This window comes from Rhipicephalus microplus, chromosome 6 (genome assembly GCF_043290135.1).
Source record: "Rhipicephalus microplus isolate Deutch F79 chromosome 6, USDA_Rmic, whole genome shotgun sequence".
Taxonomy (NCBI): Eukaryota; Metazoa; Arthropoda; class Arachnida; order Ixodida; family Ixodidae; genus Rhipicephalus; species Rhipicephalus microplus.
In genome coordinates, this window is record NC_134705.1 from 149,510,869 (window position 1) to 149,537,572 (window position 26,704).

Sequence of the window (26,704 nt, forward strand, 5' to 3'; positions counted from 1 at the left end):
GCTTGGGCTTGCGTTCACTGCTGAGCTTTCGGTGTGGCCACCGACGAGGCTTACGAAGCACCGACGATTATTCTTTGAAGAAATTGTTTTTGGCGATGCTGTCGTTCGTGTCACCGATCAGCCGCAGATTTCGGGTCTTTGGCACCATATGTTGTGGCACGACATAGCCGATCCTGTAGCAAACGGCAATAAAAAACTCGGAGCGTACGGGACACAACAACGTTTTTATGGTGACAGAGAATGAGAAGGAGATGAACACGTGCGTATACAGTGGATCAGCTCTTTTCTTTGATTCTTTCCAAGGTCCCAACAAAAGCTGCTAAGAAACTTAGAAGCTTTAGAAAGATTGAAGTGCATTTAGAAGGCCATTCGACGAGCTACCTGTCCTTCTAAATGAGTGCATTTTGAATTCTTGAACTCAGTGACATGAACCTATGTTAAAAATAGGTCAATTCTTTGCAGTGTACTCAGTCTTTCATTTCTATGTGGAAAAGATCTGTGGGTTCGAAACAGTCTGCATGCTTTCAGCACGTCATGACGGACCTGCTACCAATGAATCGATGTGATTTTATTAAAAGCGCTTTTCTTTAACTAATACGATCACACAGCCCAAAGTGCAGCTGTTACTTCATTTTATGTAGTTCCTGCAGCAATAGAAATAGAAAGCTTAGTCGCAATTTGTTTTTTTAGGTAACTCACAAAAGCAAGTATTGCCTTTCTTGGAAAAAAACACCGAATTCATTTTTATCTTGAATCTACGTCTTGTAGAGTGGTAGGGACATATATGTGTGCAGATAATATTATGTTTCAATGAAAAACTGTATATAGGAGCAAGCATGTTGCGATTCCACCTGTTCTATTGTAATAAAGCACCTACATTGGGAAGTGAGCATTGTTAAGCACACAACCTGCGTTACAACAATGGGTTCAAGCACTTGGTCTACAACATATGGAATATTCCAGGCGAGACAAATCGACACATTTGTATGAAAAATAGCTATAGAATGGCTGCTATCGAAAGCACCTACAGAAACAATCCTTGCACATCAGCTTCCTGATCGCACAATTTTGCCACAAATAAACTCATGAAATTTATAATGTTGGAATAAAGTCTAAGATAAAGGCTTCTACGATTAGTATTCCGTTGAAAAAAAACTATCATTTCGTGGCCAGAGAGTCAAACCAACAAACAATGAAAATGACGGAAGAGTGTTGAACTAGTGAATTTCGTTTCTACTAAGTGCGCACCATATAACCTGAGCTCACTCCGGCTGAGCGGCTCAGCTGTGGTAAGCGTGAGCAATTTCTCTTCAGAATTCGCGCATTTGCTAATATACGACACAGCTTGATCCAGTATATTTATTGCCTTATATGCGCAATTTGTTAACTATTTTTCTACGAGTGTGCACCTATAAACTAGTGCACCAGCCGCATGTACTCACTATTTTACTTGAGCGTTACCACTACAATTAAATGATTTTGTAACTTTAATAATAAGCTTCAGTACATGCGAAGAAGATGTTTTGTTTCGTTGTGTCTTCAAGGAATGTGGAACTTTTCAACTGAACTCTAAAGAAATGGAGAAAGAACAAGAGAGAAAGCAAGGACTTTATTCCGGCACATGCTCGGATGGCTACTTTACGCCAGAATATATATTATAAGTAGGGGCATACAAGTAATAGAACTCTTAAACATTCAAATTATGATTTGATTCGCGAGGCTGTATAACTATTATAATTAGTCAAATGGCACAAAAGTTTAAAACAATCATTTACATCACAAAAATTACGCAGGATTTCATGCTAGGTTTCGCAATACTTACAAATAACAGATTAGTTTTATTTGTCACATAGCTGCCCTGCCTCTCAACCACCTAACACCTGGCTTGTGCTTTTGAAAAATATGCGATGGTATTTAGCAGCAGTTTTCATTGCCCGACGTTGCATATGTTAGGGAACATGCTATTGCTACAGTGTGTTCAAATTGTGGTAAACAAAGGCATAGAAAAACGTCGGGGTCATTACAATTTTTAGGAGAAAACGCCACAGTAAGAAACTCCAATATAATGATTGGTTTCTCAATGAAATCGCTACGAGGTACCACTTATTAATGTTTCTCCTAATAGAGACAGAATACTTCGAGAAACTTACTAAGACGACAAGCTTAATGTATTGGTACGAGTCTGTGCAGTGAGCGGCTGCTTCTGTTGTCGGGAGCTACGGTGATACAAAACCAAAAAGAAGTAAATTAACCGCAATTTTAAACTATACTTTTCTTTTCAGGGAACCATGAAGATCAAGTCGGCTTTCTTGGCTAATATTTACGTTACTGCGTTTTTCATTTCAACAACATGTAAGTATACGAACATTCTAAGCGTATTTTAGGGCGTGCCTAAAACAGCATTTATACCCTAATTAATAATCACGTGCTGGTGTTACTGTAACTCGGTTCTGTCTAGCATGCGCACTATGTTGGTGGAAAAAACAAAAAATAGCGCAACTTGTACTCTCTGGCTTGCTTCTTCTCTGTCGGTTAGGAGCCACAGATGGTGGCACCAGCATGAAAGCAGCTGCTTGTAAGTGGTTACTTACACAAAAAAATACAATATAATGCAAACATGCCGATTAAAGTGGAGCCGAAGTCGGAAAAGTAGCAGCAAGAACTAGACGGGTACGAGCAGCATTTCAGCAAAAGCAAAACAGGCCAGGCGGCCTCAAATCGTGCCTTGAGCAGGGCTGTCAATGTGACTGCAGCTGTACTCTTTTTCACTACAGCAAGTGCACTAAGATAGGTGCTGGTGGCATCTGATGTATCTCTTCCTGTGACATCCGCATCATCAAAGGAATGAAACTCTGCGGGTTTTTAGAGACAAACCTTCTCAATTGTCACCATCCTCATGCTTCTGCTCATGCCACACTAGGCCAAGGTTGCGAGACGAAGGACTGAATTTCATTATTGCAGTAAATCAAGTGATTGCAAGTTTTCTAGTGCTCTCACCAGAATACGTAGAAAATTTTACATGAAATTGTTCAGCAACATTTAGTGAAAAAAATTGCAATTATTTGCAAGAACTGTGCAAATACTACCACGGAAAAATGATTTTTTTGCTGATGCAATGTGCGAGTACGTTCTGGCGGGCTTTTGAACAGTGAAGTTCTCTCTTTAAACTTCAAGAAATGTTCCAGGTCATGAACACATATTGTCACGTCGCTCCAGGGGATGTCGACAAGGTCTATTGATGTCCGAGCAACAGGGCTCTAACCAAGCGCGTCGGTTGGGCTTGTCTTCTAGAGCGGGGGTTCACGCGCACTTCTTTCTTCTTCGTGGTGTGAGCCTTCACCTTGGCATACGACCCACTACTAGAAGCAGGTGGCAATATTCCTCCTCAACAAAAAAAAGAAAGAGCATCGTCCCGATGCTGTAAAGTTATTGAAAAAAAAACCAAAACAAAGTAGGTTAAACAATGAAAAAGGGCACCAATAATCAAATGTTAGACGCGATAAGTTCACCAATGATGAGGCAATTGTCGGAGCACAAATAAAAAAAACACAGGAAAAGTGGTCTTTTAGGAACGCGCAAAATAGGGCTTCATGCGCACCACGTGAACTATGTCAGAGGTCGGTTGTTTTCGTTGTGCCCATCGTGACGACGTAGCGTCCGGAACCACTTCGTAGTTTACGTCGCTCACGCGGCGTATTACTTTATACGGACCGAAGTATCTGCTGAGCAACTTTTCGGAGAGGCCACGGCGTCGAACAGGGGTCCAAACCCAAACTTGGTCTCCCGGACTGTAAGATACGTCATTGTGACGCTTATTGTAACGTCGTGCATCGACCTGTTGCTGCTGACTAATGTGTAGCCGGGCGAGCTGGCGAGTTTCCTCGGCACGCTCTGCAAATTCTTCTGCGTCAGTTGTTAATCGATCAGCGCCTTCATAAGGAAGCATCGCATCCAGCATCGTCTGAACTTCGCGGCCGTAGAGAAGGCGAAACGGTGTAAATCGGGTTGTTTCTTGAACGGCGGTGTTATAAGCGAACGTCACATAAGGCAAAATGCGATCCCATGTTTTGTGTTGGACGTCGATGTACATGGAGATCATGTTTGTGACTGTCTTATTTAGTCGCTCGGTTAAGCCGTTGCTCTGCGGATGGTAAGCAGTCGTCGTTCGATGCCTAGTGTTACTTAGCCGAAAAACTTCATCAATAAGTTGTGCAGTGAACGCTGTTCCTCTGTCGGTTATCACTGTAGATGGAGCACCGTGGCGCAGAACAATGTGGCACATGAAGAACTGTGCTACCTCAGAAGCCGTGGCTCGTGGTATCGCCTGTGTCTCAGCATAGCGGGTCAAATAGTCAGTTGCAACAATGACCCATTTGTTGCCGTCGGACGACAAAGGAAATGGACCGAGAATGTCCATGCCGACTTGGTCAAATGGCTTGTGGGGTGGATCAATTGGCTGAAGTAATCCAGCCGGCTTGCTTGGTGGCGACTTTCGACGCTGGCATTCACGACAGCTTTTAACGTACTGCTTCACGCTTGCTGAAAGTCCGGGCCAGTAGTACGCCTCACTTACTCTGGCGAGCGTTCGCGAGTAACCTAGATGACCAGATGTGGGTTCATCATGGCACGCGGAGAGGACTTCGTCCCGCATGTCCTTCGGAACGACGAGGAGGTAAGCGCGGCTCGTAGAACGGGCGTTTTTTTTATACAGGACATTACCTCGGAGGCAGAAAGACGTCATTACACGAAATAGATGGCGAGGTATAACGGCGCTATGACCCTCCAGATAGTCGATGAGCGGTCGAATCTCTTCATCCTCTCGCTGGCGTCTGCTCAAGTCAGATGAGCTAAGGGCGCCCAGGAAACCGTCATCGTCGTCTTCTTCTTGATTGACTAAAGGTATGGGTGCACGCGACAGCGTATCAGCGTCTTCATGCTTCCGTCCAGACTTATATACGATGGTAACATCAAATTCCTGTAGACGCAAGCTCCATCGGGCCAGTCGTCCAGAGGGATCACGAATGTTTACCAACCAGCAGAGGGCATGGTGGTCCGTCACCACTTTAAATGGACGACCATAGAGGTACGGGCGAAACTTGGTGATCGCCCACACTACTGCGAGACACTCTTTTTCTGTGGTCGTGTAATTCACCTCGGTACGGGACAGTGAGCGGCTGGCATAGGCAATGACTCGTTCTTTGCCATGTTGATGCTGGACGAGCACTGCGCCGAGGCCGATGTTACTGGCGTCAGTGTGCACCTCTGTGTCAGCATCATCGTCAAAATGCGCAAGAACAGGGGCTGACTGCATCCGCTGTCGTAGCTCGGCAAAAGCAGCCTGTTGTTCGGTAGCCCATACAAACGGTGTGTCGTCGCGTGTAAGGCGAGTCAAGGGTTCCGCTATCTTCGAAAACCCTCTAATAAATCGTCGATAGTAGGCGCACAAGCCTAGAAAGCGCCGAACAGCCTTTTTGTCTGTAGGATGCGGAAACGCGGCTACAGCGGCAAGTTTGTCGGGGTCGGGTCGAACTCCTTTCGCGTTGACTACATGGCCAAGGAATTTGAGCTCTTCATAACCAAAGTGACACTTCTGCGGTTTGAGTGTAAGATCTGCTGATTGAATAGCCTGTAGCACACTCCTGAGGCGATGAAGATGTTGCTGGAAGGTTTCAGAAAAAACGACAACATCATCAAGGTATACGAGACAAGTTTGCCACTTCAGACCAGTAAGCACAGTATCCATCATTCGCTGGAAGGTTGCGGGTGCTGAGCACAAACCAAAAGGAAGGACTCGAAATTCATACAGGCCATCAGGGGTAACAAAGACCGTTTTCTCGCGATCTCGCTCGTCAACCTCGATCTGCCAGTACCCGCTTTTTAAATCCAAAGAGGAAAAATAGTGGGCGCGGCGTAATCTGTCTAACGAGTCGTCGATGCGTGGCAGCGGGTACACGTCCTTTTTAGTCACGCTGTTCAGCTTCCGGTAATCGACGCAAAAACGTAGCGTTCCGTCTTTCTTCTTGACTAGGACGACCGGAGAGGACCACGCACTGTTGGACGGCTCGATGATGCCGTCGTCAAGCATTTCTCGAACTTGCGTACGAATGGCTTCTCGTTCCTTCGCTGACACACGGTAAGGCTGTTGGTGTACTGGGCGAGCGTCGTCGTAAGTGATGATTCTGTGCCTAGTGATCGAAGTCTGGCGCACCTTAGAGGAAGCAGCGAAGCATGACTTGAATTCAAGCAAGAGTTTTCGCAGTGCTGTCTGGTTCTCTGGTGTGAGGTTAGAATTAATGTCGATATTGTTTAGAGACGTATCGGCGGCCTCCACTGCGTCCGACGAGAAGCAGATGGGAACGGTACCTAATTCATCTGCAAACGCTAACGAAGTGCCACGAAAAAGGTGTCGGTGTTCGTTGCTGAAATTTGTAACGAGCAGTTGAGATCGGCCATCACGTAGCTGTATGATACTCCTAGCCACACAAACACCTTGAGACAGCAAGTGTTCAAAATTACTTTCTGCAATCGCTTCACCATTTCGTAATCCACAGCATGTGACGTCGACAATAACACTGGCTCTTGGAGGAAGCGTTATACTTTCAGCAGAAACACGAAGAATGTCGGCACGTTGTTGGTCGTCCTGCTTGTCGATTGCTCGGTCGGCTGAGAAGGTGATGCGATTCTCTTGAAGGTTAATGACAGCTCCATACTCCTGCAGGAAGTCAACACCAAGAATAACGTCGCGTGAACATTCACGGAGCACAAGGAAACTTGCTACAAAAGTATAACCGCAGATCCGAACTCTGCTCGTGCAGGTTCCAAGCGGAGAGACGGTGTGGCCACCAGCCGTTCGAATCACAGAGCCATGCCAGGGCGTGATTACCTTCTTTAGTAGTCTGGTCATTTTCCCGCTTAGTATAGAATAGTCAGCCCCGGTATCAACTAAAGCACCTACTTCATAGCCGTCTATCAGCACTGGTATATCCAGAGAAAGCCGCACATATCGCTCAGTCGAATCCACACCCTTTACTGTTAGCGTCGATCGGAGGTCTTCAGCACGTCGACTGCCAGCGACCTCGCCTCCAAGGGTCGCTTGCGTTAGTTTTCCCGGCGGGGACTGGGGGACCGTGCGCCAGCATGGCGCTGTGGCGAAGATGAAAAGCGCCTCGGCGACGGTGAGCGCGGCTGCCGTCCAGAAGGCGGTGGCATGCGCTGTTGAGCTAGGTAGTCCTCAATGTCCCGGGGTCGCTGGCCATACCGAGGAGGCGCTGAATATACTGAAAAGCCGCGCAGCCCGAGGCGCCGGTATGGACACTGGCGGTACAAATGGTGCGCCTCACCGCAGTGGAAGCACAAAGGCCGGCGATCAGGAGTGCGCCAAACATCAGATTTCCGAGGCGAAGCACGTCTGTCGTCAAGGTAGTGCGCTGGTTGTTCCGCAAGATGCACAGGGTTGGCGTAAACGAGGGGTGGGGGCGCGCGTGTGTTCTCGTAGTACCGTAGAGGCTGCGCCGACTGTAGTGAAACCGTAGGAGGTGCCTGAACAAACAGCGGGGAAGAGGAAGCTGGGCGCTTCAAGGCTTCCGCATAAGTCGCACGGTGGTAGTCAGCCGGGGCCGGTGCGGCGTTATCCAGACTCACAGGGTCACGCAGGGCATGATGCAGCTCGTCCTTGACGATACTTGCATTAGAACTCACCGTAGGTAGTGGTGGTGTGGCAGCCTTTTGCAGCTCCTCGCGTACTATAGAGCGGATGAGGTCGCGCAGACACTCGGTGTTGTTCCCAAAAGTCGTGGGAACTTGAGCAGTGGACTTGCTCACTTGCCGGTCATACAGGGTGGATCGATGCTGAAGCATCTTTTCCATCGTGACGGCTTCAGACAAAAACTCGGCGACCGTGCTCGGAGGGCTCCGTACAAGGCCAGCGAAAAGCTGCTCCTTAACTCCCCGCATCAGGTGACGCAACTTCTTTTCCTCTGTCATACCTGGATCAGGCCGTCGGAACAGGCGCGTCATATCTTCCACATATGTCATGACAGTTTCGTTGGGCATCTGGATGCGGGCCTGGATCGCTCGCTCCGCTCGTTCGTGGCGATCAGCACTTCTGTAAGTGTCCATCAGCCGGCGGCGGAATTCGGGCCACGATGTCATCTGTTCCTCGTGATTCATGTACCGGGTACGTGCTCCATCCTCCAAATAGAAGTACACACGCCGTAGTTTCGCCGCGTCGTTCCAGTCGTTCAAAGCAGCCACGCGTTCGAAGTCGACCAACCAGTCCTCGACGTCTTCGAGCTCGGTGCCATGAAACGGTGTCGGAACCTGTGGACTTTCGAGGGTGTACCGAGTTACCGGGGGGTTTCCCGTTCCTGTTAAAGTGGTTTGAACGGACGTGCTCATCATACTGGTGTGAACTGTGGCGTCAGCTTCGGGTGGCAATCCCCTGATCCTGCGGCTTGTCCGATGAACGGGAGTGTGGACTCGCACTGGGCTTGTGGTGCTGCTTGCAGGAGGGGTCTGAAACATCCGTGAGGGGCTACCCAGCACCTCCACCAATTGTCACGTCGCTCCAGGGGATGTCGACAAGGTCTATTGATGTCCGAGCAACAGGGCTCTAACCAAGCGCGTCGGTTGGGCTTGTCTTCTAGAGCGGGGGTTCACGCGCACTTCTTTCTTCTTCGTGGTGTGAGCCTTCACCTTGGCATACGACCCACTACTAGAAGCAGGTGGCAATATTATCATCACTATGAACTCGCATGAGATCTTGTAGTTCTTTTCTTCGTCTTCAACATTTCCAGAACACGTGCTTTGATTGGCACGGCACAGGGTGCACTTACTCAAGCAGGCAAGAAAAAGAAAACAGTGGACTCCAACAAAAAAAGTGGTAGAGGGAAATAAATTGACTGATTAGAAAGGAGGATGAAAAATTCCCGGGAAAAGCATATTAATATTTTAATTTATTGCGTGCCAAGTTTCTTAGCCCGCTAAGCCTCGATCCGAAACCGGGCCCCAGAACTAGGCGTATGCAAGTATTTCAAATTTTCAAATAACGAGTTGTATAGCTTTTTACTCTATGCGGTGCACGATTGTAATTGTATACACTAGAAATGCCGAACAATTTTCAAACAATGCTGTAATACTAAACACCGACTAGAGAACCCAAGATTCAGGCTACCTTGAGAGAAGTATATGTCTTTTTTTTTACTTTTACGCACTAAATTACACCTGTGTACACATCCTAAATTTTTGCAAGAGAGTAGTAATTCATCAATGTATGAAGGCATTTGTTTTTCGTGGGCGAAGCATCTTATGAGGGAGCTTGATGCGGTGCAGTCCAAGCTCCACTGCCCATAGGGGTATCCTCCATGCCTTTCTCCTCTCCTACACATTCCTCTCTCTCGCCTTGCAACGTCGACGCAAGTAGCGTCTGCTAGAAAGTTTCCTAATTAAAAAAGAATTCCCGCATATCCACGAAGTGAATCTTGATGAAGGAGCTTGCTCTAGCAGTTAAATCCGGTAGACCATGAATCCTCTGTATTTATGCTCAATCATCATCACATAAAGACATGACACATGTTGTGGTGTGAATACATAAACACGTCAAATGAATGTGCTATGTATGGGTATTTACATACTGATGTAATGTATACATTTTGTTCAACATCTTGGTTATGGTTTACAGAAGCTCGGAGGAACGTTTTCCTTTTAGTATAATGACTTTGTGATTCATAAGGTACAAAGCCAGAGGATGTTCACTTATAGAATGTAGTGGCAGGTTCGATAAGGACCCTGATGGCGATTCCGCGCTGCAGCCGCATTGCGAGCCCTCCACGTCATCACCTTGTCTTCTGCGGTGTTCATAGTGGTTAGCGGAATCGACACGTATTAGTGATGTCCGACGAAAGAGAAAGGAAGCGCGCCGAGAGCGAGCGCTATATACAAGCGCGGCCACCTAGCGGTCTCCTACGAAACTAGAGCACGCGCCATGCGTGGAGCGAGTGTCGCCTGAGCGGCGGTGCGACATCTTGTGAGCGCTCTTGAAACGATGAGCACAGCTGCGCTTCTAGCGGGAGCAATTATCACTAGCGTACACACTGGCGCAACGACGAGAGACAACACCCCGGCAAAAGGAGCCAGCTGCTGAAAACTGACTGGTCGCACTGCACAACTGTTTAATGGGCATCTCGCATATACAGGCACTGGATATTCACCTCCAAGATATAGTGCCAGTGGGATATTTTTCCTGTGTGCTTACGAACAATAAAATTCACAGTGCGTGCGTTAATTAAAATTGGACAGTGGGTCTCCGTGTGAAATCGTTCTTCTGTCTCTCATTGCTCATTATTAGCAATTGGCATGTTGTAGTATGAAACACCGGTTCTGGGGAGATGCAAAGCAAGAAGGTTTTTCTTCTGTGTATACGATGTGATGAGCGCCAGCGTCTACTCCAATGTCAGTTTAATTAGGCGTTAGCACACGCTGCTTTGCACGTACACATGGTTCCCTCTAGTGGGAGATAGTGTAATTTTTTTAACAAGAAAGTCTTTTATAGGGCGCCCACGAAGACTTAATTGACGTATTTTTGTCATGACGTCCGGGTTGAGGCAGCGTTTATTCAGCCGAAGGGGTCAGCAGCGAACGGGCAGTCTGAAGCAGAGAGCGCGGACACACACGATCATGATTATGTCATGCATATATATATATATATATATATATATATATATATATATATATATATGGGATATGGCACAACAGGAGCGTTGTCAACAAGGATAAATATATTTATTTCCCAACAGTTTCGGGAGGGGTCCTCCCTTCATCAGGGGATAAGTTATATATATATATATATATATATATATATATATATATATATATATATATATATATATATATATATATATATATATATATATATATATATATATATATATATGTGTGTGTGTGTGTGTGTGTGTGTGTGTGTGTGTGTGTGTGTGTGTGAGCACGCATTCGCAGGATTTGCTTTTGTTATGTGGTTGCTCCTAGGAGCACTAAAGATGAATAAAAGCATTTTATTTTTTACGTTGCAGTAGGAAGCCCATGCCCGAAACTATTATGCGGCTTTGTGGAGCCCGTTTGCCCTGAAAGAAATACGTATTGCGGCTGCCGATGCAGTAAGTATGTTGTTTAAAGTGTATTGCTGATGGGTGCAGGAGGTGCGCATACAATTAAAACTCCATTAGTGTTCATCTGAGCTTATACATAAGAAAGTGAAGTCGTTTTACCCGGGAATCCTGCCTCATGAATTTTTACTTCCGGTGCACAGAAATACGCTTCGCTAAATCCGAAGATAATTCATAAAACAAATAGAAAACACCTGTGGGAGATGTTTCATACAATGACTGCGTTTCTCGTGGGCTAAAGAAACCGGGATGCAGATAAGGCGTTTCTGTCTTTACAACTGTCAGTAAAATAGGAAAATATGCATTGCTGTAGGAGCAGAGAATGAGTGAATAGTAGACAAGAAGCTGAGCGACAATACCTTCGAGAATGCTATCAACTGATTCACTGAATGCCATACAGGAATGGGTCGTCATGTTCCTCTTAGAGTCGGTCGCATCTACGTAGGAGATAAGGGCTGCTGTGTTAACAAAAACTATTAGCACAGAAGTAGTCGCTAATACAGACTTTAACTTCTAGTCCTTTTTTACAATGTTCAAAGTTTAAGTTCATCCCGAAAGTTGATGACTGAGCAGTTTTGTAGTGATAGATTGTGAAGGAAGACATCCAAAAGTTGAAGCACGGTATAGACCTTGTTTTCTTGGAGTGACTTCCTCTTGCGTTGGACATCAGTTGGTGGACTCCGCCCTCAACCACGCTGCAGCATCCGCTGCTTCTGTGCGTGCATCGTCTGCTTCGTGCGGGAACTATGTCAAACGAACAGCCCCGCGAGAGCCAAGAACACCCTTAGTGAATGCTTTTGAGTGCAATCATGAATTTATTTTAGTTGCAGCCCAACGGACAGGGTCAAGAAATTTCCCTGATGGCCAATGAGCACGCCTATGTCGTCGACTGCATTGCTGGTCAGAAAGAAAAATTAAATATGTGTGGGTGTTCTCGCTCCCCTCCTGCAGTTTCCACCCTGCGATACTGTGATTTCAGGTGATTTGAAATTCAAATGAGCGTGCCTTCCTCCTGCATCTACAAGCATCTAGATACAGTAGCGATACGTAGTGGTGTCTCATCGATGGTGCGGTGGTGTACGGCACAGGCCACGTTGTTGAACGTGCTTCAGCCGATGCCGTCAATGAAGATCACATCATCGTCAGAGCTCTCATCCAGCAAACACGTGTACTTGCTAACCCGTCACACAACTTACCCATAGTGACCGAGTGTTGCGCAATGGTGAAGTACTGCTCTGTGCCTTGGTGTGCTTCGTCCACTCGTGAAAAGAACATCAGCTTTCGTGGAATACTAAAGGGCACTCCTGGCCGTTTTCTTGAGATATTTCTTCTGCAGTGCAACGACAGTAGCAGTGAACATAAGGATGTGGGTAAGAAGCGCTGATTCCTGCCACTCTAACATGGCTGCTTTAGCAGCCAGTTGATTGTTCATGACATCAACTAAAGATGAAAAGCAGCATGATATTAGGTAATTTGAAATAATTATGCTTGAATTGTGTCCTCGATGTCGGCAGGGTGCAAGCTAGTGTTGTATTGTAGTAAGAGAAATTTTGAGGGTTTTAAGGCCCTGGTGTGACTCGGGAAAAAGCAAGTTTCATTTTAATGCACCCCCAGGCGGATGTAAATGACTGCACTTTGTCTATGTAATGTTTTTTTTCATTGAGAGCAAAATAATAATGTGGTTTTTAATACTCACAGGGCCGTCGCTCGGGTATAGGAATAAAACAGATAGCTATTGCTGGTTTTTATACTGCACACAGGGCCAGAAGATTATGTGACAACATTTAGTGAGTGTGCACTAAACAGCGAAGCAGGTTCCGCTTGTGAATTCATGGTAAGCAGGGTGCTTGTCTTGATCTGTAAACGGCGTATATATGAACGTACACAAACCAAATAAAATTGTAATCCAAGTTTTCCTGCATCGCCTACCTGAGCTCAAGAGGCGGGTGTACCCGAGGCAATTTAGAGGCCGCGTGGCCGGCTCCCTGTCTGCGGTGTGTTTCGGGAAGGCACCTGACCTGGTGTAAGGGGCCTACGTTTGTAGCCTGCGCGGAATTAATGGCTGAAGTACTGGCGAGGTGCTGAAACACGGTTGCAACCTTACAGAAAAGTTGAACGTAGGGCAGGTACAGCGAAATTCACTATTAGTGAAGTGCTGAAACACGGTTGCAAGCTTACAGAAAAGTCGAGCGTAGGGCAGGTAGAGCGAAATTCACTGTTAGCGAAGTGCTTGCTGCACAAGGTCGATGAGGTATGGGGCGCTTTCCCTCGCTAAGTTTGACTTTCCGCTTCTTTCTCAGCTTCGAGTCCTTATGATATTTGTTGAAGCTAACGCCCTTTTTACGGGTGGGTGATAATTCAGGGGCACAGAGCAGTACTCCGCGATTGCGCTGCACTCGCGGCGTAGGCAAGCAGCCACAGTTAAAAAAAAAAACTAAGTGTTGTGCAATACAATACCTGTTAAAAGCAGACTCTCACGGTTGTTGGAACGGCGTCGGTAGTCACCACACACAAGATGACCACTAGAACTGTGTCTTTGCGGAGTCTTACCACGACGGTGGTTTCGATACGGAGCCGCCCTTCGAAAGTGCGTGAATCCTCGAACTGACGTCATACATGCGTAGTCGGCAGCGCCACCATTGGTCGCACACCATATTAATATCGATAACGGTTGTAGCGCATGCACGAGAAAACCATTGATTGTGTTGCGTAGCAAGCAAATCAAATACATTGACAGCTATTTTTACGGATACCGCACATTTACCGGTTTTATAGGCATCGACCCATGCCTCAATATGCGCAGACGAGTTTTCGTGTTTTTCTATTTTCTCCTTCTTTGCGTGCCTTGGAAGTTGTTCATCAACATTTGCGGCCTCTTGGTTTCTCTCTTCAGTCCGTAGTTGACGCCTGGCTTTCTTTTTTATGGAGTAGAGTAGGTAGGGGGAAGTACGACTGATTTTTACAGTAGCACTATGGGGTGTAACTTTCGTCTCTTCGCCTAAATAGAAATCAGTATAAAGATTTCTGTTAAAATAAACATTTTTTTAGTTTAATTTGCAGACTTAACTAGTCTGAAATTATGTTGAACGCAAGATACATCATTTGCAGCTTAAGTACTCATTACTTGGATATTTATTCACAACACAATATTACAAAGAAGAAAAAGCCAATAGTGAACGTTTTGGTGAGATCATGAATGCTTAAAAGGCATAAAGTTTGTCGATGTCTTATGAAGATTGAACGCCTACTAGAACACATTTGCTTAACAGGTTTAGTTTGGTAGTTAAAGGAGAAACTAGACGTTCAGAATGAAGTTCTGACAAATGCCACTGAGACGACATTCCATGAAATTCGTAAGACTCCTTAGTTACCGGAATGTTTTGTTCAAAATGATCTACAAATTCACTGTTTTCTATGCAACAAATGAGCAGGATTTTTTGTATGGATTTGTGGCATTCTTCAAAATAACTGTGTTGATTGGCGTACAATGATTTTTTATTATTTAATGATGAAATGGACCACTCAAGGGAGCACGTGCATCTAGTCCTGAATGTGATAACACTCAGAAATGTAAAACGAGGAGGGCCGCATGTCACGGGCGAGCCTCAACTAAAACAAAAAAGGAAACAAATTCATCACGTGCTTCTCCCCGATCCTTCGCGATATCTCTGAACTTCTTCGTGATATCACGATCCATCTGCGATCTCGAAAAGAGAAAAGGCCACTGATTCGTAGAACCAGGAGCCACTTGTCCGCTTGCAGGTGCAGAATCGTAAGCCCACCACTATGTTTCGACTCCTGGGTGCTTTAACAGCCGTTCAGCGTTACTACGAAATTGCTGTTCAAGTTATTCAGTGGCCAAGCGCAAAACGAAAGGGATCTTGTTAATTATGTTTGTGGCAAAGATTTATTGTAGTCTGAATAGTTAATGTGCCAACAATGAGAAAAAAACGTTCTTGGTTTATCTCTTGCATATTGTTGCATACGTTTATCTAAGTTGTCAAGGGAGAGCCACTTATGATATAGAAAAAGAAATTTTTCGAACAAAAAAAAGCACGGGCTGTAAGCGGACTGGCAATATCAGATTTTGAGTGACGGCTTGCCGCTGTGGATGAAAGAGAAACACGACCTTGGTTTAAAGAAAGAGCCCAGCGACTATTAAGCTTATTTAGGGGAATATCCCCACCTAGGGCGGGACGCGAACTCTTTAGCTCCTGTTGGTTTCTCAGCCCGCTGTACTGCACACAGATGGTCCTTAATGGCAAATCTGACGAGTGCAATCTCTCAGCGCGTTTGGTTTGAGGCTGAGTCCCCTTCTGTAACCCCAGTACTCTCACACTTCAGAAACTTATCTTCCAGATGGTCAGTTGTTGGTCTAGTTGGTTTGAAATTTTGCATACGGAAGCGTGGAATCGGTTGGAAAGAAAGAACACACTACCGAAAAGATGCTTTGAATTTCACTGGCGTCGTTTCCGTTGTTTCTTCTCTTCAACAAAATCCACGTTTCCCTATGCCAGATATATTGCAGATTATCCCTGGCTTCAAAAAACATGCAGCTTGACGAATAAAGCTCTAGGTTACAAACATTTAGGATCCCCGGGCTCGGCAGCATGCTTATCTGTAGGTGTCGCCACGTGTTGGCCTGTTCCTTGTTCAGTTTTCGGTGAGGTAGCGGAAATGAGCACCCTGTAAGGCTGAATTGCTGTGTTACACCTATATAATTGGTGAAAGCATCCTCACACTATGTATTCGACGTCTATGCTGAGGCCTCTAAGAAAAAAAAAAGTTGTACAGTATCTGAACACTTCATTTACATACCAAAAAAGCAAACAAGTGTAGTGATAAACAAAAATGACATGATTTCAAGGGATAGCGGCTGTGTAGCGCGCTAGGTTCGGCGGAAAACGTCCGTGTTTTAGCGTGCAGTGTAAACAAAACAAACATAGCGGTAGTTATCACAAGGGGTTAAAGATGTGGAAGTGGCATGATATCCAGGACAAAGAAATGCACGCAATGGTTTGTTACAGCAATATAATAGGTGTGAGGAAGGTGGTGCGCAAGCATATAAGAATATCTGCGGTTTAATATTACAAAACCACATCCTCATATAAGGCACGACTAATAATAATAATAATAATAATAATAATAATAATAATAATAATAATAATAATAATAATAATAATAATAATAATAATAATAATAATAATAATAATAATAATAATAATAATAATGATAATAGTAATAATAATAATAATAATAATAATAATAATAATAATAATAATAATAATAATAATAATAATAATAATAATAATAACAATAATATAAGAATAATAATGATAATACCTTTTATTTCTTCAAATAAAACAGTACATGTGACTATCCACGTGGGTTTCTTCTTGTGCAACTAAATCTAAGAACACGGGAAAACTAATGTCATCTACGACAGATATGTGGTCTTGAGAGGTTACTCCTAAAATAAAGAGTTAAAAAGTAGGTAGGTGGCAGGTTCTGGTCTACGTTCACAAGAAAAGTCTAGCATCATTGCAGAGCATTCTACTCTGGAAACGGGATAAACTAAGCAAGCAATAGCTCAATTTTCGGTAATGAAAACGTAAAAAATTCAAAACATTAGTTCATAAATCTTTGTACACTGGTGTAAAATTAGTTTACTCCTCTTTTTTTCAGATAACACTATTCAAGAAATACCACAACCACCTCCACAATTACCTCGTAAGTGTTTATGTGCACAAAAAAGTTATTTCATTAGGAAGCAATATTTTCAGCAAAAACGTGGCCGACCAAATTTCGGGCCTAGCTGACTTTCGTCCTTCCAAAACAAAGCGTGGGCATTTATCTAAAACATCGACAATAGCCTTGAAAGTGAAGGAGCTTGGTGTGAGAATGTTGGTGTCGCTGACTAAGTGAAAAAGCTATGCAGAAAAAACGCGAGAATATTACAGAAACACTTACAACAGACGAGCGCAAACTACCAACCGAGTTTGAAGAAACACGAATGCTTACATTAGAAAAAAAAAGAATATCGCAAATATGACAATTTAAAAATATATCTCGACAAGAAGGCAATCTCTTTCACTTGAAGTGCTATAAGTACACGCAGCTAATGCCAACGTATTCTGCGCACACAATGTGGAAGTGCTTGATTATTTTCCTCTCTCATCTATTCCAGGGTGGTGTCAAAAATATAGGCTGATTAAGGACGGTACCTGCAACGCTTACAGTGCTCGGCCATATGCCCACCCGCGTTATTGTTTAATGTACAGTTGTGTTAGCGTGCTATTTCATCGTACCAGTGCCCTCTTTGTCCAATATACACCTGGTTGCAGCTTAGCGGGACATCAGACATCTGTGTTTTTTTTTAGTATTGATTGTAGATTTTGTATTTAACCCATGGTAGCAAACAGCGCAAAATCAAACGATAGAGACGTTAAAAATCACGAGAACGAGCGCACAATTTTCAACGAAGATTTTCTAGTGAAAATGAAAAACATATATGCATGCAGTATAGGTTGTGTGGGGCATGCACAAATAAGTAAGCAGACACTCAGTCACTGAACAACAACGCACGTAAATGGCACGTTCTTCCCGTTATAGCATGATACAACACTTCATTATCAGTTGGCATCAAATACACGCTATTGGGATGAGCATCTGACAGGTTTGATATGACCACAGATTCAACAAGTTCTCATGCTTCATGGCTTCTGTTCTTGAACAAAAATGGAACTGGCACTGAACGCTGAAAATAGGTGTGCACCACACAAAGGGAGCCATTCAATTACAAGTGTTACGTTGCCGGTGTTACATTGCTTCCTTAATTGTTCATTAGAAAACACAGATGCGTCGTGGTTGAAATGGCAATCATTCATTTTAATGCACGCGCTCATCTTCTATCTTCGGCCTTAAATATATATATATATATATATATATATATATATATATATATATGACAAATAAACAAATGGAGGTTTTGGGACGTGAAACCCCACAACATATTAGTACTACTGTTCGGAAATGCTGCAACTGAAGGTACAGTAAAGAAATGTGCTGTAAACTTGCATATTTCACGGAAACTAAAAGACGCAACCCTGGCATTTCTCCAATGTTTTGGTAGAGCAAGTGTTATGTTGCGATATTGCATACATACATACAAACAGCCAAGAGAAGCTGCGTGATTGCTTGCTCAATTGGTGTAAGTGTTGCACGTTGCTAACCAAATTACATGTTCTGCGTGCGACGGAATGCAGAAGATGTAAGATCTTTTTTTTTACTACTCTTGTGTAAAACGAACTGATTTTGACACGAACCAGTGGTATTAATATTACAATAGTATAATATTGAATATTCTGTTACATGTGGTTTTTATTTTGTATTCATAATTCGCAGAAGTGCCTTCGCCACCATCGCCATGCGGCACTACATATCCAGGTAAGAGTTCAAGGATTTAGAATACATATGGCTGTTTCAATTGCCGGTGGCGTTCACTTCACAATATAGCTGTGCTCTACCCTATATTTAAGGAAACATTCAGGAAGGAACACTAAGAGAGCTCCGTTCCCCAAATGTGCCTATGCTGTATATATATATATATATATATATATATATATATATTATATATATAGCGAGAGAGATACTGATGCCATGAGAAAACTAGCGTTAAAGTGAGGAAGTATGCGTATTCTAGACAACGTTATTTTGAAGAGGCTTCGCCCGTGAGGAATACATACGGCATGGAAAAATCCAGCTTTATCAGTGGATCTCGCTTCAGCTCTCTGATAAATTTGTCTATACACTTCGTGCACGTATGTTTCGCAGAGTGATCTTGCACAATCGCAAAGTGTCTCAAACATTGCGGCGTGTCATCTGCGCCCAATATTGCTAAGAATTTTTGTGGGTGTAAAGCGCACCCATTCAAATAAAGCAGTAAATACGCGTGGCAATACATACGTACGTGGACGTCATGAAAGTTTGAGAGGGTCTGAAAGACTACGTGGCAAAAGAAACATGGCTGACATTGCAGCCTTGTCAAACGGCTTAATAATTCAAAGTGGCAAAGCTGCGTATTATTTCTCTGTAAGCAGTCAGGCCGAGATCTGCGTGAACCTAAACATCACAACGAATGAACGCAGGACGTCCTGATATCGGCTGCGATGCCTCAATATGAAAAGGAACTAGCTTTTTTGGAAACAGTGAGAGTCGGGGCATCTTAAAGCGACCTATTATGTGCTCCGTCTAATTCGCTCTCAACACCACTCTTCACGTTGTATTCCTTTCTTGCCAGAGCTTACTCGTATTTGAAAAGAGTTTTGACTAGCGAAAATTCTTTGTGGAATGAAGCAACCAATCACCGAAAAGGACCATACATTTGCCTTATACGAAAGGAAAAGTTCTTTGCAAATAAACAGTGCAGGGTGAGACGGAGACAACGGTAGTTTTGCTTTCTTGCAAGTAATTTGATCGGCGGCCTAATGTATAGATATGCTGTCCATCCGGATGAAACCTTTGCGCACTGAATTGTGCTTTAAGTAAGAAAAGATCAAGATTCCTCTAAGAAGGAATTGCTTTCGTTTATTTGTTTTACGTATGCCTGACTCATTGTTCAAATTGTTATTGACAGAAAACGCTTTCTATAAACGTCTAGCAACGGTCATGGCGTGGTTGGAAATGGTGTGGTCTCCTTCTCACGTCTTGCACGAGAACGTACGACTGACTGAATATGTTGCAAATTCGTTTATTCTATCACTGCTAATAGGCGTAGACCATCACAAGGAGCCTGCCTCAATTTGCGTCCTATAGTTCAGTAGTCTTCAATGTTTTCGCAATGAGTGCTGTTGTGCATAGATACGCTCGTTACTAGTTACCGCATAAAGCCACTTTTTTTTCTTTCTGTGCCCTTCACCCCCACTCCCCCGCCGCTAGCATGTGTGTTCATCTCTTTCGCTTTTCCAGCCCATGCTGCCTCTGGTATGCGGTTGCCACTCTGCTATTTCTCTCTCTTCTACCTCCAGCTTTCTATTGCTCTTGTTGCAGTTGGTAACGCAATATCGCTTGCCTGTGATATTACTGAATTCGTAAAATAAAAATATATAAATAAAACATGCATATGAATTTTATAAGCAAAGCTGCTTTCTTCCTATGCAACAATAAAAATGATGTATAACAAATCTATCAATGCTTCTCGTATAAACAAGATGATGCGCTTCCTGGAAACGTCTCTGTAGTCGAAAAAAAAGAAGCGATTGAGCAATACCGTGATTTATACATTTGCTAAGTGAACGTGCCTATATTTGGTATTCCCTTAGCAATATTATTTGCCCTTTTTTTTCGCATGCAGCTTTATTCCATGCAGCCACGCATTTATTTTTCAAGCAGAATAATTCAAGCGTTTTGGGAGAGTGTACGCTGTGTATTTTTGGTTTCAGAGCTATTGCAATCAGAGAAGTTTCAGAGATTTCAGATTAGCAACCTGACTGTTTTAGATAAGGTTGATTGCCACATTAATTTTTATTTTGCAGAACCATTCTTCAATGATTACTACCGAAGAGGTGAGCTGAGTTTTCCTTATAGATTCCCAATTATTATTATTATGCTCGTTTGATATGAAACCATGTATATTCAAGAGACAAGAATGGAACTCTCTGGAAGAGAGACGACCTCCACCAGTGAAATAAACACGATACCCACGTGAATTTTAGTGATGAAAAAAATAGGTTTAAGACAGAGGAGTAAAAAAAAATTAATGCAATCAATACAAAAGGTTCTTATAAAATAGTGCGAAGTCAACTGCGCCACTGTCACGCTGCAAAACAAAAAAAACAACAAAAAAGAACACCATAATGGTTGCGCCTTTGAATGTATATAGAGCATAAGAAGTCCCAGTAGGACTCAACCACAAGTTTGGTCAACTATGTGAAGTCATGGCCAGCAAAGGTTCATTCATAATACTTAATAAGAAATACTGCTACAGTGTGTCTCTACGGAAATTATTATGAGCAATACTGTTAGCTACTGCCAATGCAAAATGTTCCCCAAAGTTTCGCCATTAGCTATGACACACTTCATCCAACAAGGAATCAGCGTGTCACGGGCGGCTACTACTGTAAAAGTAAAACATGAAATGTATGAATTTTAATGGTTGAGATAACATACATATATAATAGACCGTAATATCTGGTTATTCAATGGGTGACTTATAAAAGCGATACGCTTGTGATGATGACACTAAATATAGACAAAGTAGCCAAACTTCGAACACACTTTTATTACGAGGCGTAGTATACCGGGTGTTTGAGCGAAGTTGAACCAAACGTTTAAAAAAAATCTAACATGGGTGCTGCGTGTTTGCCAAGGGCGCAGTATTGTTCTCAATGGTAAAGATCACGTCAGTATAGTTTTACTTGTCTTCCAAGCTTTGTAATTAGCAACTAGCACCTAATAAAATGCCTAATTGATAAGAGTGGTGAAAACTCTGAAATACAAAAGTTGCAGTGTTTGTTGAGAAACACGGAATTTTCTTCCATCTGCTATCTTAGACTTCTTGTTATTTTTTGAGCTCTTTAATAGGGTGGACAAATTTCAATATCACACCACACGGCTGTAGCCCCACAAGCCACGTTTTTTTTTTTGTGGTCTCAAATGTACGTTGAACTAATTATCAAAGACTGCCCGGAGCAACGTGGTGAATTGAATTCTGTGGCACTGTCTTTGATGAACATTAAGTGAGGGTAGTGAGGAACCATTTAAATAAAAAACGTAGCGCAGTGATGCAGCGGCAGCTATGGCGAATTTTTTGGGACAGAGCGCAGTAATTATTGATGCGTAGGTGCTGTGTCATTTTTTCATCAATGTACTCATCAATGAAGACAAAAATGCATTGCAGTGAGCGGAAATTACTTTGTATTGAAGCGCAGAGACAATAAAATGATTCGCACTTTGCAGTCGCCTTTTTAGGGCTAGATTAGTTTTCTTTTATTTTCAAACTAAACGCCCCTTCTATCACTCAATGACCCCAAGCATCACCGACAGCCTGCAAAATCAAGTTCTGGACGTGAAGTAACTTTTGATAATTGGTTCAACTTACATTTGAAGCTACATAAAGCGCCACCCGCAAGTGATCAGTAACACAGTCTGACTTCTAAATTGAGCACTTCGAAAAAGGCTGCCCGAAATAGCCAATGAAGTTCTCATGAGGTAGATTAGAAATCAAAGTTTCTAAATCATTGATAAAACTTCAAAATTCTAGACGTTTTACTATAGCTATCACGAAAAAAGTCCGCAAACCAATGTTTGTGAATTATCGACCTTGGCAGATTAAAGGATATATCATGAAGCGTTCTCTATGACACCCTTTAATAATACACAAATTCTATCGGCATAACGCCCATGCTTGTTTTAACATTCGCGCAAGTTAGCGGAAACGTCATGTATATCAAGTAAGAAGGAAGTGTGAATTGGACGGCTCGTTTTGTTTGTTAGACATAATAGTACTATATATAACAGACAATCGGTTCAATGAAAGTAGAGGGAACGTTGTTAGTACTGCTGTTAATGCAGAAAGAAAAGTGGACAAAAGATAACTTGCCGTAGGTAAGCACCGCACCTGGGACCTTCGTATAACGCCACTGATGCTATATCAACTAAGCTATTACGGCGGCTATCCCCACGTCCACAAAATTTATGTGGTTTATACGTGTCATACACGGGGGAACGTCAGTCAGCGCCGCCATTTGCCATGATGGCTTGTGTGGGATAGTCATTTTTAACACGAAAGTGTTTTATGCCGGGGTTCACCACGTCTCCGCTGACGTACTTCTGTCAATGAAGTGACGTTGAAAAATATACATTAGGAAATTGCAAAGCGAAAAAATCAGAAGGCAAGCAACTGTGGCGCGCAATAAGACGAGCAACTTCTCGATTCTCAGCGGGCGGCACTAACTACTACGCTACAAAGCGTACTTCTTTCTTTTACATAACGTATGTTGTCTGGGATGTAAATACGAGCCATTTATATACATCATACGCGGTTCGGCTGTGCTCTGAGCTTCGCAACATTAGCGCGTTTTCTTGATCAGTGGCGAGGTGCCACGCGACAGGCTCGCGTTCTGTAAAGTGTTCGGTACGCTCAAAATGTCGTCGCCTCCACGAAACACCGTCTCCACGGAGCGTGGTCTCTCCTGCGCGTGCGCTTGACAGGCACCTAATTCGGGAGAGGACAAATGTCAGTTCACACACTGGCACACCCACGTTTACGAAAGAAGCACGCTGCGGACAAACGATGCAGGAAGAAGTGTGCCAGTTGTTTGCTCCTGTCCTCTGTATACTTGTGCGCTCATTCCGCGCGTATTTCTTTCTGTTTGAACAGCACGCTTCAAGTGTCGAAATGTGATAAATTTTAGTCTGCGCTCGTTTTGTGCATGCTAATTCCGTGCGTGATTTCCGCTTAAAGGTGCGCTGAAAGTTTTGAGCTGCTTCGTGTTCCTAACGTGATTTTGAAATCTGTTGCTGTTGCTGAAACAATGCTCAGTAAACGCTCTACTATATCTGTCAAGACACTTTTCACTTTCGTGTTATATACCGATTGTCATTAGAAGGATCGGCCAAGTTGACCAATAATCCCTCGTATAATACCCGAAGGCACCAAGTCTGCCAAAACGACACTCTCGCTATGACTGAAGGAAAGATGTGCAGATTCAAGGGTCGATTGTTTAATTGATTGAGTGATTGATTGATTGATTGATTGATTGATTTTTGGGGTTTAACGTCCCAAAACCACCACATGATTATAATAGACGCCATAGTGGGGGGGCTCCGGGAATTTCGACCACCTGGGGTTCTTTAACGTGCACCCAAATCTGAGCACACGGGCCTACAACATTTCCGCCTCCATCGGAAATGCAGCCGCCACAGCCGGGATATGATCCCTCGACCTGCGAGTCAGCAGCCGACTACCTTAGCCACTAGACCACCGCGGCGGGGCAGATTGAAGGGTTCGCTTCTTTGTTAGACATTATATAATTACAGACAGTCATGCCAAGGATAATCTAGGGGATGTTAATAGACTCCATCGCATTTAGCGGGGGCTTTTAAAGCTCCTAAAGCAGTGGGTTTGTCCTTCTACTGTGACAGGTTCTAATGACGAGTTACTGTGACGAGTGACAGACAGACAGACAGACAGACAGACAGACAGACAGACAGACAGACAGACAGACAGACAGACAGACAGACAGACAGACAGAAAGACAGACAGGCAGACAGACAGACAGACAGACAGACAGACAGACAGACAGACAGGCAGGCAGGCAGGCAGTCAGGCAGGCAGGCAGGCAGGCAGGCAGGCAGACAGACAGACAGACAGACAGACAGACAGACAGACAGACAGACAGACAGACAGACAGACAGACAGACAGACAGACAGACAGACAGACAGACAGACAGACAGACAGGCACGTGGACGGACGAATTGACAGTCGTACGGACGCACACATAGACAGGCAGGCAGATGGACGGACGGATGCATGGGCATACGGTCAGACGCACGATTCATGGTTTAACGATAAAACCCTCCGAAGATTCACCCCACTAATCATCCTTCACTGCTTGATTATGCTATCATTTTTTTTAGTAGTCGGCAACTATTGTAACTGTTTTCTCGCTATTGCTTATTTCAAATTTAATTACCCAAGAATAATGCTACCGCATATCATGTATCATTTTTAGGGTGATAATTTCACTCAATCAAAGAAGCCGTTTTGAGTTAATTTTTGCATTGTCTCCCTTTTCAGAATTCTCGGTCTGCCAGAAGCCATCCTGCCCATGCGGACAAAGGCCCGCTTGCTTAAGTATGAGAAAGTGGGGAGACGGATGTCATTGCAAATGTGGTAAGAATAATGTGGTCAGTAATAATAAAAATCACAGTTATATTTTTTTTTATTTTCAAGGTTCTACCACTATTTTGTTCCACGATTTTACATCAGTGTTAGAGGGTTTACTTATTAGGCTCAGGCAGTGCTTCTATGGGTAACGCTTTGAAGAAGCATTCGCTGCATATATTGCAATGAACGACTGGATATAATAATGCTTTGTTTTAACGCGGTAGTGTTAAAGAACTTGTGTCGCAGAAATTCCGGCGTTGTCGTCGGCCTCAGCGGAGATGCAGTTTGTTGTGAGCGCAAAATCATTATCTTGCGCGTGACCGAAAAAATAAAGAAATATGCAAATAGATCAGATAATTTAAAGACCGCCGCGTCTAACCAAAATTACTTGCGTGGCAAGCAGGTTTTCTTGCACAGAGCCATGGCTCTGCTTGGAAATACAGTTGACCAACTTCGGGCCATCCAGAGGGCTAATTACATGGCCGTCTAGTAGACCGGACCTCTTATGGGGTCATCACCTTCTAAGGACCAAATAGATTCAGTCAGTTGGTCGGTCAGTCAGTCAACTGCCTCCGCTTTGAAATGCAGTGAAAAGACGTTCGCGCTATACAAAAAGACACATCATGTATACCGGCTTCACACTACACCATGTAATATTGCAGTAATATTACTTGGCTCAAACGTAAGCTGCGCGGGGGCGACAGAACATGTGGTCATTAAACCAACTTCGTGGTCAAAAGCCGACCACCTATAACAAAAAGCACACTCGTTACTGCGCGCGTATTTCCTCAAGACCGCGTAGTGGGTGCATAGGAAGATAAAAAAAATTTCACACGAGTAGTGGCTCGTCATTGAATGCATGCTACCTAATTCACAGAATTCAGCCATATGCGAAAGCTTCACTGACACAAGCCACTTTTTGCTTTATCGATTGTAGTGATCTGCAATTCAAACTTTACTTTTCAAGTAACAGTATACGATAAGCAGTATACACTACGTACTCGAAATATACGCACCAGGGACAACATATTGATACCGCGTTGAACCCTTAAAGGATTGAACGTGAAGCTTAATTGTATACCTATTGTGTTTTGTCACCTGAGGGAAACTGACTCATACCCGCAACCGGATTGGCCACACTGTTCATTGTAAAGGAAAATTTGTTTTTTTTTGTAAAAGAAGTAAAAGGCTGTGCAACAAACAGAGATGAAAAAAGAGGACACGATGGTGTTGCGCCCAACACACTGCGACAGCCTAAACAAACAGCTTACCAATAACCATTCTAGCTTTTGTATAGCTATTGAGGTGAGTCAATTAGCACCATAGTAACGCATTTTATTTGATGCGAGTCTGCAATAATCTAGCGTCCCCTCTTTCTCAACTAGTGCGATAGATGAGACCGTTATAATCATGCCTGCTTTGTGCAAGCCTTGACCTGGTTTCGTGACTGCAGCCTGACGAGTCATTACTATTTCGAGCGGCAGTCATGTATTCTTTGCCAAGATTTGTCATAGGCATAACACCTGAACTGACATTAGGAAAATGCTCCATAAAGTGAGCAACTTTATTGGTTGTTCGACCTTGAAAAGAACGCCACTAGCGTTTTACGCCTCTAAAACTAGATTGCGCTTATTTTGCTTTGGAAAATTGTCAGAG

The 26,704-nt window shown here is 43.6% G+C and overlaps 1 protein-coding gene across 2 annotated transcripts in view; it reads left to right on the forward strand.

Annotated features, from left to right (window-relative positions):
• The first annotated feature begins 1,119 nt into the window (after positions 1–1,119).
• The window catches only part of LOC119184699 (uncharacterized), a 29,072-nt gene continuing 3,487 nt past the window's right edge, over positions 1,120–26,704 (forward strand). The window contains exons 1-7 of one of the 2 annotated variants that reach the window (XM_075866872.1): positions 1,120–1,289; positions 2,283–2,352; positions 11,067–11,150; positions 16,845–16,889; positions 18,564–18,605; positions 20,693–20,722; positions 24,959–25,054. In XM_075866872.1, the coding sequence (XP_075722987.1) occupies positions 2,289–2,352; positions 11,067–11,150; positions 16,845–16,889; positions 18,564–18,605; positions 20,693–20,722; positions 24,959–25,054 (361 nt within the window). In that variant the 5' untranslated portion in view covers positions 1,120–1,289; positions 2,283–2,288. Of the gene's footprint in view, positions 1,290–1,533; positions 1,662–2,282; positions 2,353–11,066; positions 11,151–16,844; positions 16,890–18,563; positions 18,606–20,692; positions 20,723–24,958; positions 25,055–26,704 lie in introns of those variants that run through there. The other variant, XM_075866873.1, reaches the window with a different exon arrangement.